This window comes from Macaca fascicularis, chromosome 6 (assembly GCF_037993035.2).
Source record: "Macaca fascicularis isolate 582-1 chromosome 6, T2T-MFA8v1.1".
Lineage (NCBI taxonomy): Eukaryota > Metazoa > Chordata > Mammalia > Primates > Cercopithecidae > Macaca > Macaca fascicularis.
The window spans coordinates 149,825,518-149,839,146 of record NC_088380.1 but is presented as its reverse complement, the minus strand read 5'-3'; the positions used below and the strand labels follow the sequence as shown (position 1 = coordinate 149,839,146).

At 38.1% G+C, this 13,629-nt stretch overlaps 1 protein-coding gene and 1 long non-coding RNA gene across 7 annotated transcripts in view; one reads left to right on the top strand and one right to left on the bottom strand.

Moving 5' to 3' along the window:
- NR3C1 (nuclear receptor subfamily 3 group C member 1) overlaps positions 1 to 13,629 on the top strand; it is a 456,123-nt gene that overhangs the window by 406,087 nt on the left and 36,407 nt on the right. For 5 of the 6 annotated variants that reach the window (XM_073994518.1, XM_065546914.1, XM_045394358.2 and 2 more), the window contains one exon: positions 13,216 to 13,385. In XM_073994518.1, the coding sequence (XP_073850619.1) occupies positions 13,216 to 13,385 (170 nt within the window). The remainder of the gene's footprint in view (positions 1 to 13,215; positions 13,386 to 13,629) is intronic. The other variant, XM_005558115.5, reaches the window with a different exon arrangement.
- LOC135971442 (uncharacterized) overlaps positions 1 to 13,629 on the bottom strand; it is a 60,373-nt gene that overhangs the window by 44,011 nt on the left and 2,733 nt on the right. The gene's annotated exons all lie outside the window — the stretch shown is intronic.

Genomic DNA, 13,629 nt, shown 5'->3' with positions numbered 1-13,629 from the left:
GAGATGGGTCAGGTGCAAAATGATATGGGTTGGCTCTGTCCCCACCCAAATCTAATCTTTAATTGTAACGCCCATGTTTTGGGGGAGGGACCTGGTGGGAGGCAATTGGATCATGGGAGGAGGTTTTTCCATGCTGTTCTTGTGATAGGGAGTTCTCAGGAGAGCTGATGGTTTAAATGTGGCAGTTTCCCCTGTGCTCTCTCTCTCTCCTGCCGCCATGTAAGACGTGCCTTGTTTCCCCTGCCCCTTCCACCATGATCGTACATTTCCTAAGGCTTCCCCAGCCATGCAGAACTGTGAGTCAATTAAACCTCCTTTCTGAATAAATTACCCAATCTCAGGTAGTATCTTTATAGCAGTGTCAGAATGGACTAATACAGGATAGTAATGAAGATTACAGAATATGTAGATCAAGAAGTGCTAAGTAAATAGCAGCTATTATTATGTAGTCAAATTGAATGTATACATTGTGGTACTTCAGTGTCCTTTAAATTGAGTAACTAGAAATTTGTTGGCTTTCTCAATCTGCTCACATCAGATGACATGTTATTTTATGCCTATACTTTTTTCTGGTTAATAGATATAAATCTATTCACTCAACTTCTATTTACAAAACTGGTAGTGTGGCAAGACGTCTCCTTTCTAGTTAAGGCTGTATAATATTAAGTTCATTTTACTTAAATTAACTATGGTTTGGGAAATGCTTTTCATATCATCATGTATGCCCAACTTGATACTTTAGTGGGACAGTATATTTCAGAAAAAACAAATGCATCCCCCAAAATTCTAGAGTTGAATACATTAGTCAAACATATAACAGTGTACTTCAGAGTTCCTCTAAGGGCAAAACTCATGGTATGAAATACAAAACACTCATATTTATACTTTTGTATTTTTGAAATGCAGTCTTCATGTTAATTTAGCATTTTAATGACCAGCATGACATTATCTTAATAATTTGGAATGCCATTATGTTCATTTAAGACTTAATATAGTAAGTATCTGAAGAAAAAAATGGAAGTTACTGAATGCTTTTGTATCTCTTAATTATAATTTGTGCTCCACTGTGATATGAAGGATAGAAGAGGCAAAAACAGAAATTAACTTTGATGTTTAACCTTACCTTAAGACTGTTAAGTGGCCCACATAATCTTAAAAAACTCTGTCAAGCTTAATGGATGTTACTCTGCAGGTCCCTGCCAAGCAGCAGTCATAAGGTTATGAGGCACATGGATTTTGGAATTAGGAAGAGCTGAATTCAGATTCAGGTGTTGCCTTGTAATGTGACTTTGGGCAAATAAAAGGCCCAATTTTTGTATTCTTACCTGTAAAATGGACTCAGTAAAAAATATTTGAGATAATTTATTTACTGTACCTAGCCATGCAGCTTGACACACAGAATTACAAGTCAGTAGTTTCCAGTATGATTATTGTGAAAGAGATATTTTGTTTCACCTACTGAAAACTTTTTCAGTCTTAAAATTTTTATCTAATTGGCTGTATTGGAGATGTCTGCTATATAACTTTTATATAATCTTAAAAACTATTTCTTTCCTCCTTGATCTTCTGGGGATAAGCTTACCAATATTTTCATTATTTACTAAATATAGCAGCCCCCACCCCTTATTTATGGAGGATAGGTTCCAAAACCCCCAGTGTATGCTTGAAACCACCCAAATTCTATATGTATAATGTTTTTCCTATACATACATACCTATGGTTAAAGTTTAATTTATTAGGAACAGTAAAAGAGTAACCGTAACTAATAATAGAATAAAACAATTAAACAATATGCCAGCATCACTAATCTTGTGCTTTAGGGCCATTATTAAGTAAAATAAGGGTTGCTTGAACACAATCACTGTGATACCGTGGCAGTCCAACTGGTAACAGAGATAGTGATGTGGTTTGGCTGTGTCCTCACCAAAATCTCAACTTGAATTGTATCTCCCAGAATTCCTATGTGTTGTGGGACAGACCCAGGGGGAGGTAATTGAATCATGGGATCTGGTCTTTCCCTTGCTATTCTCATGATAGTTAACAAGTCTCACATGATCTGATGGGTTTATCAGGAGTTTCCCCTTTTGCCTCTTCCTCATTTTTCTCTTGCCACCACCATGTATCCTGCCATGATTCCTGCCATGGCCTCCTGCCATGATTCTGGGGCTTCCCCAGCCATGTGGAACTCTAAGTCCAATTAAACTTCTTTTTGTTCCCAGTTTTGGGTATGTCATCACAAGCATGAAAATGGACTAATACAGTAAACTGGTACCAGTAGAGTGGGTGTTGCTGAAAAGATACCCAAAAATGTGGAAGCAACTTTGGAACTGGGTAACAGGCAGAGTTTGGAACGGTTTGGAAGACTCAGAAGAAGACGGCAAAATGTGGGAAAGTTAGGAGCCTCTTAGAAACATGTTGAATGGCTTTGACCAAAATGCTGATAGTGATATGAACAATAAGGTCCAGGCTGAGGTGGTCTCAGATGTATATTAGGAACTTGTTGGGAACTGGAGCAAAGGTTACTATTGTTATGTTTTAGCAAAAAGAGTGGTGGCATTTTGCCCCTGCCCTAGAGATTTGTGGAACTTTGAACTTGAGAGAGATGATTTAGGGTATCTGATGGAAGAAATTTCTAAGCAGTAAAGCACTTAAAAGGTGACTTGGGTGCTGTTAAAAGCATTCTGTTTTAAAAGGGAAACAGCATAAAACTTCAGAAAATTTGCAGCCTGACAATGCGGTTGAAAAGAGAAACCCATATTTTGAGAAGAAATTAAAGCTGGCTGCAAATATTTGCATAAGTAGCACGGAGCCTCATGCGAATCCCTAAGACCATGGGGAAAATGTCTCCATGGCCATGTCAGACACCTTCAAAGTAGCCCTTCCCATCACAGGCCCAGAGGCCCAGGAGGAAAAAGTGGTTTCATGGGCCAGGTCCAGGATCCTCATGCTGTGTGCAGGCTAGGGACTTTGCGCCCTGTATCCCAGCTGCTCCAGCTGTGGCTGAAAGGGGCCAAAGTAGAGCTCAGGCTGTGGCTTCAGAGGGTGGAAGCCCCAAGCCTTGGCAGCTTCCACATGGTGTTGAGCCTGTGGGTGCACAGAAGTCAAGAACTGTGGTTTGGGAATGTCCGCCTAGATTTTAGAAGATGTATGGAAACACCTGGATACCCAGGCAGAAGTTTTACTGCAGGGCAGGGCTGTCATGGAGAACCTCTGCTAGGGCAGTGCAGAAGGGAAATGTGGGATTGGAGCCCTCACACAGAGTCCCTACTGGGGCACTGCCCAGTGGAGCTGTGGGAAGAGAGCTGTCATCCACCAGACCCCAGAATGGTAGATCCACCGATAGCTTGCACTGTGTACCTGGAAAATCCGCAGACACTCAACGCCACCCTGTGAAAGTAGCTGGGAGGTAGGCTGTACCCTGCAAAGTCACAGGGGCAGAACTGCCCAAGACCATGGGAATTCATCTTTTGTATCAGCGTCCTGGATGTGAGACCTGAGGTCAAAGGAGATCATTCTGGAGCTTTAAAATTTGGTTATCTCACTGGATTTCACTTTCATGGGCCCTGTAACCCCCTTTGTTTTGGCCAATTTCTCCCATTTGGAACAGCTGTATTTAACCTCTGACACTGCATGGCACACCCCCCCCCCCCCCCACCCTTGTATCTAGGAAGTCACTAGCTTGCTTTTGATTTTATAGGCTCATAGGCAGAAGGGACTTACTTGCCTTGTCTCAGATGAGACTTTGGACTGTGGACTTTTGGGTTAATACTGAAATAAGCTAAGACTTTGGGGGACTGTTGGGAAGGCATGATTGGTTTTGAAATGTGAGGACATGAGATTTGGAGGGGCCAGGGGCGGAATGATACAGTTTGGCTGTGTTCTCACCCAAATCTCAACTTGAACTGTATGTCCCAGAATTCCCATGTGTTGTGGGAGGGACCTGGTGGGGAGGGGGTGTGGTAATCAAATCATGGGGGCTGGTCTTTCCTGTGCTATTCTCATGATAGTGAATAAGACTAACAAGATCTCATGGGTTTATCAGGGGTTTCCACTTTTGCCTCTTCCTCATTTTTCTCTTGCCACCACCATGTAAGAAGTACCTTTCACCTCCTGCCATGATTCTGAGGCCTCCCCAGCCGTGTGGAACTGTAAGTCCAATTAAACCTCTTTTTCTTCCCAGTTTTGGGTATGTCTTTATCAGCAGTGTGAAAACAACTAATACAGATGACTAGTAAGGGACTAACCGCCAGGGAGCGTCTCCAGTGGATATGCTGGGCAAAGGGATGATTCACGTTCCAGGGCATAAGATCTCATTACTCAGAATTGCACAGAATTTAAAACTTATGAATTGTTTACTTCTGGAATTTTCCATTTAATGTTTTCAAACTGTTGTTGATTGCAGGTACCTGAAACTCTCAAAAGTGAAACCACAGATAAGTGGGGAGTCCTGTATGTAAAATTATTCCTTTAAATTGTTTCAGTGGATTTGTAGGGACCTGAGTGTGAAGTGAGAGCAGCAGCATCAAAACCTGAGGGAAATTTAGATAGCAAAAGAAACTCATCTAGTATACTGGCGTGACAGAGGAACCAAGAAGTTCTCATGTTAATGTGAGAATCTAAGAATTAAAGAATTAAGCCTTTGCCTTTGAGGGAAGGAAAGGGTAGTGTGGCTTTAAATCAGGTTGAGATTGTTTCTGAGGGTTCTTTTTCCTTCCTTTATATTGATATGAATAGAGACACAACTGTTCTGCATTTCCATTTGTTTTTATAAATGTCTTTGTAGGACTTAGGAACTGCTAATTATGGAATATAAGATATACATTAGTTTGAGGAACATCTGAAAATTAGGTCAAATGACACAGACTGTCACACAATTTTAAGACAAATGTTTTTACCTATTTGACCTAGTCTGGCAATCCCTATTTGGGCAGAAATCTTCATTTGCAGGTCATGATTGGAAGCAGGGACAGAAAAAAATTGCCACCTTTTTTGTATTATGTTACCAAGACATCAAACCTACAAAGTTCAAAGCATTATTTCTCAAGTTGAAGGCCTGGATAGACCTCAGCTTCTCAGTTCTGACACTTTATCATAGTGGAGAAGGAAGAAGATTGCTTAAGAACACTGATGTTGGTGTCAGAAAGACCTGGGTTTGAACCCTGACTTTACTAGTTACTTAGGTCACTTTAGGCAACTCACGTTTTCTAAATCTTGTTTCCTCATCTATAAATGCTGAAAATAGTACCCACCTCATAGGTCTGTGGAGAGGATTAAATGGGATAATCTATACAAAGAAAGAGCTTGCATAATAGTGCCTAGTAATAGTGAGATTATACCTGTATTCTGATTATAATCTCATAAATTTAGTTGTCTCAGAGTTCTTTTGCAAAACAGATAAAGATATAAGGTATGAGTAAGCAAAATAAGTGAACATACACTGAAATTTTACAAGATGCTGGTGATATGGAGAGACCCAAGACATGGGCCCCTAAAAGAAATTATTGATAGAAACAGGATACATATACATCAAAAGGTAACATAGGATCATCTGTGCAAAGTGCTATATGGCAGTGTTTTAGGAATTCTAGAAGCTGTCATGGATTAGAAATACCATGGTGGACACTTCAGACAAGGAAAACAGATCTTAGCAAAAGCTACTCCTATCATAGGGCCTTGATAAATATTTGTGGGATCCAGGATCCCTGTAGTGATAAAGAAACTACATGGATTATGTAGGGGAGTGAGAAGACATATGACTGGAAAAATAAAGAAGCAAATTGTGGACCATATTGAGCTTGTACTATACACAGTGGAGGAGCCCTTCAGATTTTTAATCATGTTGAGAAAAGAGTGTTAGCAGTGTGTGGGGGATAGAATGGAAAGAGAAGCCAGTGCTAGAAGGACTACTTAGTATCAACCATTGCAGTGGTTAAAGCAAGAGGTGAGGGAAGGCATGCATTAGAATGGCGGCGGTCAGAGTGGATGGGAAGGAAAAGGTCCTGACATAGTGTTACACGGAGTAATAAATAGGATGTGGAAGATGGGTTAGAATTGGCAAATCTCTGCATGTAAGTCTGGATTACTAAACATAGAGCAATTCAAATCTCTCTTTAAGAATCGAATAAAATATTTAGAAATAAGTTACTGTTGTACTTGAGGTGAACACAAATGGCATTTCAAAGATGCTCGAGATACCTTGTTGGAAACAGGCGACAACTTCACCATTGTCTCCAACATGTTCTTGCCTTCTTTGAAGATGTCATGTTCATAATTCTGAATGTCTGAACCATCTATTATCCTTGTATGCTCTTATGTGTGAGAAACCATAAGGTGGGAACAAAATCCAGTCTTAATTCTAGAAATAACCATGCAATGAAAAAGTTTTCAGTCTTTGTTCTTACCATACTTGTTCTTGGTATTCTGTTTACCATTCAATGTACTATTATGGCTTCTCCTTAAAACTCACATCCCCTAATGCAAGCCTGAGCAAACAGGACTGAGAACACACCGCCTGAGAAGGGAGTGCTTGGGGTCTCAAGACTTACTCTGTTTTTCTCCATCTTTGACACTTGGTTTGAAGAACCAAAAAGGATACAGCTGTTAGGAAGTAAGTTACCCAAACACAGTGACCAAACAGTGGATTAATTCTTCCAATGAGAAAGAAATACATTATTTCTATGAAACAGATTAGACTTTAAGTAGCTTAGATAACATGATTATATTCTCTCTACAAATAAATACACAGGACCTAAGAAACCCTTTATAGATCCAAGTGTTTTCCTCTCCACTTTTCCATCCCCAAACCCGCCTTGCAAGACATGGCCAGCTTATTTGGAGTTAATTAAATCAAGACCTTCGTTTTATAGACAAGGAAACCAAGCCCAGAGACATTGAGTACTAGGCCACTGCTGTCTTACAGGTCTGAAAAATCCTTTACTGAAAATTCTCTTAATCTATTAATGTATAGGTTTTGTTGCTGTAACCCTCTCCCCAAGAGAAGTGAATATAAATGATGCAGAGTTTGGATGGCTACCTTAATATGAACCTAAAGTTGAAACCAATACAAACCTCTCTCAATAAATGCAAAGCAAAGAGAATAATCAGTCTTTCTTTGGCTTGTTAAATAAGATAAAACGTGTTCTGCTAAAACCATTTAACAGAAATATTGTGAAAGGTTTCCCCTAAAGCATTTTTCTATTTGATTTGAAAACTATTCCATAGCTTATTATCCAACAAATCAGTAATCCTTTAGCTAATGCAGAGATAAATGGGCAGTCAGAAAACATAATCACCTGGTGTATGCAGCTGAGTATTTACGTTTTTCCTACTGAACAAAGATAAGAAAAATGCAGGTGACTTTAATGTGTAAAAACTACCTTTTAGTGCTAGCGCTAGAGGGAAAAAGAAATTACTGGCTCAAGCCAATCCTGTACTTGATAACTAAGCTGTATAGTCCATAGCTTGGCTTCAGCCCTGTTTTGAATCTCTTTTTGGACTTTTCTTGAGTGGACTGTTTAGGGCTGCTTCAGTAGTGCAGTTGTTGCATTTTTAAGCATAGTCTAGAAGGTTTTAAAATGTTTCTGGTCCTTTTTTTTTTTTTTTTTTTTTCTTTTCCACTTTATGTTGCTTAAAGCTTTATGGCCAGGTTTTCTCATCCTCAGCATTACTGACATTTGAAGCTGGATACTTCTTTGTGGTGGGGGCTGTCCTGTGCCTTGTAGGATGGTTACAGCATCCCTCGCCTCGTCTCCCTTAGATGCCAATAGCATTTCCCCCACCGTGATAACCAAAAGTGTTTTCAGACATTGCCAAGTGTCTCCTAGAGAGCAAAATTACTCTCTGTTGAGAACTGCAGTGTTATGGTATTTGCACAAAAACTGACAAGCCAATGGGAATATACCCATTCTATTGGTAGTTGTAAAAAATTAATCCAGTTATAGCAGCTGTATTTCTGGAAATTTTTTCCATATTAACACTTGCTTTCTGAGGTGGTATCTTTTTTTTTCCTCCCAGTGCATTACACTGAAAAATCGCCGATTAATTCACTTAAATTGAAGACTAAGCCAATCATGTCATTTGGGTAATAGTTGACCAACTCTGCCCCTTTCTCTGTCAGGGAAAGCCTCTAATTTAGTAAGCAATACTGTATCCTTTTGTCAAGTACATTACCACTCCTATTAGCAGTAGAGCAATTGAGACAGAGCAAGGTTAAAAGGTCACCAAGCTATTACATGGTAGAGTTAAGTTATGAATTGTAGCCTGTCTGGTTTAGAGTCTTCACTTTACTAGTCTCCATAACAGCAATTCTTCCAGTGTGGTCCATGGGGCCCTGGGAGTCTCCCCTGAAAGGGCAGACTATTTTCACAGTAACACACACTTTATTTGCCATTTCATTATGTCAACATTTGCACTGATAGTACAAAAGCAAAGATGAGTAAAACTGTTGGCATCTTAGTATACAGTAGTTAACTGTATTCACTGCCATGCACTTAAAATGTTTGAAGAAGCAAAAAAATTATTAATTACATTAAATTTCAACCCTTAAATACATGTGGTCTTTCTCATGTCACTGTGACAATATGAGAAGATGCATAATCCACTTACATCACATATAGCATTTGATAGTTGTCTCAAAAAAAAGTGTGTATAAGATTAAACAGTGAATTAACCCCCTTTTTTTCATGGAATACCATGAGAGATAAACTCTGGTTTTCAGCCTTGGGTATTTGGTGATGTTTTCCCAAAATGACTGAAGTAAACGTAGCACTTTAAGGAAAACAACTTAAAGTATTTGTTGCCAATTGATAAAATATAGGTTTCAAGCAAAAATTAGCATTTTTGAAGACTTGTATCTGCCACTGTGAGCTTGACAAATGTGACTCTTTTCTATTATGAACTATGTCAACATTTGAAAGATCTGTATAACTCAGTGAACCAGTATTTTCCAAATGACTAATGCATGATAATAGAAAATCATGCATGGGTAAAAGATACATTCAAAGTGCAAGATAGACTAACAGATTTCAGTGTAACAATCAAAAGTTCATTGATAACAGTTTTGGATTCCACATTGCAATACTAAAATCTTTAAAAAGCTAAATTGTCAAATGTTGGTGTAGTATCAACAAAAGGAAATCTATAATTACCTGAACTTAAGTTTCTGGAGGACCATTAACCTTCTGCAAGCTCACAGGGAAGACTGTAGCACTTCTCTTTCCCTGAGATGCTCCAGAAAGGAAGAAGAAAAGATAATCCTTGGGGGTAGGGTAGAAACCTATTGTGTGATGATCACAAGTATGTAACAATGCTTTATATAACTCTAATATATATAATCCACACAAACCCCCTAAAATGGCACTAATAAGGGAATAGACTCAAAGAAGTTAAGTCAGCTAGCCACTGTCACAGCTATTAGAGCACTGGAGCTAGGATTTGAACCCAGATTTGTCTGTATGTAAAGCTGATTCTCTTCGTAATAGTACTGAGACACAAGAGGCGGCTACAAAATACTCTGATACTCCTTCCTAGACCAGAGTTTCAAGGTTTGTTATCATTTGTAGCATGATACTGGATCCTCACAGTGCCTGCCTTTCATTCAGGTGCCAGGAAACATCTGCCTGAATGAATGGGTGTAATTTACCTGCACATTTTACATGCTTCTCAAGGTGTGTGATTAACTCATAATCCATCCATGACTTTCACCCGTAATCCTCCTTGTGGCAATTGCTTTGCTTGCGAGAAAATTAAGTAGACATATCTAGCTTTATGCATGGTTTTCTCTCTCTGAACTCTAACATTCATTTTCTACTACATTTGCCATTCTGATTGGGAACCACCAGCATTCAGGTACTCACCTGGAACAAGGCATTTTGTTCCAAGGGTTCTTCACTTAAAAGCAAGCACCCTAGCAATAGTTCATAATGGAACTTTTTAACATTCTCAGAATGTTTGGCATAGCTGTGAACACACATTGAGCAATCAATAACTATTACAGATAATGATGCCCTTAAGACCAGGACATTTAGCTTTACCATTCAAAGGGGGTGAAATATGCACTCTTACTATAGTGTACTTTTGGTTCCTTCTGCCATGTATCCTTATCCTTAATAAAAGATGTCAATTTCATATAGTTTTCTCTTGAGTTCTGACTGTTTTATTGTACCCTAGCCCTTTTAACAATATCAAACTTGCAACTGAATACCATTTAGCATTCATCCATTTTTTCCAGTGGTGTTCAATATAGGCCATCTTAGTCCTCCTATTTGTATGACAAAAATTGATTTTTTTCACCGATATCTGTGGTACATCTGGCAGCTTTCCATGTACTCAGTTCTTATCTGATGTAGCCCAGAATGACTGCCTGAAGGGATGCCAAAAGCCTGATTAAGATTCCAGATTTTTAGCTACTGTATTATCAATCCATTTGTTCATTTCAGTTTTACTTTCCCTTGTCATCTGTAGCTTACAGTTGAGTGGCCTAAACATGTTTTGCATATATTCCAATATTTAAGAATTTGGGAAATACGGTCCTAGGATTTAGAGTTAATACCACCTTCCACTTATATAATACGTACTCACAAAATCTTCAGTGTTTCTGAAAAAGAAAAAGGAACATGAACATGTATTGAAGCAGGAACTTGTGGTAGATTTTCTATGTGTTATCTTATTGTCACAACACACACACAGGTGATATCCTTCCCAGTTTACTGATGAGGAAACACAGGGGTCAAACTGGTAGATACCTATCCAAGGTAACAGAAGCTGTGAAGTGGTACAGCTGGGATCTAAAACATTTCAACTTCACCATAGATAGGTCATACCTGCCACGGCCTGTATGACCACATCCAGGGGTGATGACATCATTTTCACAGGGTTGTTGAGAGCTAAAACTACAAAGTACTACAAACTATTATTTAAAATATAAATACATACTATATATGCATATGTGTGTATATATAATTCCTTGGGGAAACATTTCAGAATACCGTCCTAACCTTTAAACAATGCACTCATTTTCTGTAAACTAATATACAGACAACTGGTTGGTCCCTAAAAATAGCTGTCAGGTGACAGAGATTGGCTGAGCAAGAATAGGAGTATCTTCAGAATAGAAGCCAGAGAGGTTTTTGCTTCCCCAACACATTGTTGCACCATTCCCTGTTCCAGGACCTTCCTACTTCTCTGTAAAACTCTGGCCCAAAGCAGCTCCTCTACATTAGTCACAAGTTTCCATTAATCAGGGTAGCCTGTGCTGGACCTACAGCAGAAGTCATTTCAGGTTATTCTCTTCTGTTACAGGCTTTCAACATGTAGTCAGTCCACTCACCCAAATCTAGCAGGGAATCAATACCTTGTAATACGGAAGCATCTAGAAATTCTTCTTAACAGTGTTCAGAGAACAATGTGAAACCCTGGGGCCTTTTCCCAGAATTCGGGTGGTGGGAATGCTGTCCTGGTGACTAAGGCTGTTAGGTAAGCAGACAGTTGGCAAGATTCAGGAAGCTTCATTTGAGGACAGAATTTAGGGGGAGCATTTGAATTTACTGGCTTAATTACTTAAGGGAACATTTATAAAAGAAATTGTCATTCTACAGTTATTACCTTTTAACTTTTATTCCTAAAGAGAACAATAGCAACAAAATATGTTACTTGGTAAATGTAATTCATAACCAGACTGATAACTAGAAAAAATTTTTGTTACTTTGCTCTGTGAATTAGTTTAAATATATTTGTAATTGAAATTTACTACTGTTATTGGCTGAAATAAAAGAAAGATAATAAAGGATAACAGAGACAACTAACACCCAATTTAAGTTTATTTCTAAGTGCCATCTCTTTTAGAGAAAAGGCAAATTAAGAAAAGTTTAGAGAGAGGTACTAGTATGTTTATGAACTTGTATACATGATAAGCAAAACAGACTTTAGTATGTAGAATTCCAGAATCAACAGGTTGCCAGCATCCATGTTTTTGAAGATTTGCTTAAGAACACAACCAAAAATGGAATAGGCAGTCTCTAATTATAAGCAGAAGGCTACAAAATCATTTTAGCTGCATAATACAGTTCTAGTTCTAAAGTCAACACGTAAGAGGAAAATTCCTTAGGAAGATACAACATTGAAAACCATTGTATCATGTAATATGAAATGCAATAATTAATTTTTCCTCCAGTAATAAAAAGATCACTGTTTCGTTGGTTTATAAAAATACATCTTTATCAGCAAATGTGGCAAAATGTTAAGAATTGGTGAATATTGGTAAAAAGTATATATCTATTGTACAATTCTTTCAACTTTTCTTTGAGATTGAAAATTTTTAAAACAACAAATTATCTTTTAAACACCTAGTAATCACTAGACCAGCACTCTTTGTGGTGAGAAAATGAAAAATGTTAGAGACTAGACTAGTAAAAGAAGCAGATTCACATTTCTATCTTTTTCTTCAGGCCAAAGAGTCATAGAGTGGAGTGGGCAGAATGGAACTCACTTTTGAAAGCCTAGTGCTTTGTCCAGTCTTACTACAAGCCAGACAGGAAGGTTATAGAAAATGTTTCTGGATCAGTCTTGTCTGAGTCATATGAAATTGTGGTTTCAGCCAAGATGATATTAGGAATTGAGAGACATGGGACAAAACTTTTAAGATTGTAAAAACATTTTGACTCTAATGGGAAACATGGGTAGAATTGTAACGACACTTGATTGAATTTTAAAAGATGCCTGTATAAGATCTTAAATTAGGAAAAAAATTATGTCCTAAGCAATTAGGCATAGGAGGCATCATTTTAGGATGATGGAAATATCCTCTCTCCTGATTGTGATAGTAGTTATGTGACTATTTAACGAAAGCCATAAATTATAGATTTAGAAAACAGTCAATGTTATTGTGTATGACACCTTAATAAAGGTGATTATAAAAATAAACAAATCCTAAGCATCTAAAAAAAAAAAAAAAAAACCAAAAAACAAAAAACGAAGTGAACCAGAACCACACCATTCTATTTTGGAGACACTTCAAAAGAAATGACCTCATTCTTAATTTTGTTTAAAGAAGAATATAACATGATTTGAATATACTTAGATAGGATATTTTAGTGCCTGCTAGCACTTGAAGCCAGAGTTCAGTGTGCGCATTCTGACTATGAAGTGAGAAGCTAAGAGAACTGTATTTTGATATTTCTTTGACAGTTAAATCATAACACTGTTCTTCCCCTTCTTTAGCCCCAGCATGAGACCAGATGTAAGCTCTCCTCCATCCAGCTCCTCAACAGCAACAACAGGACCACCTCCGAAACTCTGCCTGGTGTGCTCTGATGAAGCATCAGGATGTCATTATGGAGTCTTAACTTGTGGAAGCTGTAAAGTTTTCTTCAAAAGAGCAGTGGAAGGTAGTGTGTGTTTTGAAGAGTTTTATTTTTCCTCTACTTGGTTTTCATTTCTCAGGGTGGATTTTGAAATTTCCATTATATGCAAAGCCCATGAAGGCTAAATTATCAGTTAAGAGGGCAGAGGAGGGTGGCTTCTAGGTCCTCTAATGTGCAGTAAATTATTTAAAACAACAACACAAAAAGATCTAGAATGAAATAGAAAAGTATAAGTTGATGCCTGGGAGTTTGGTCAGGGAGCATAAGGTAA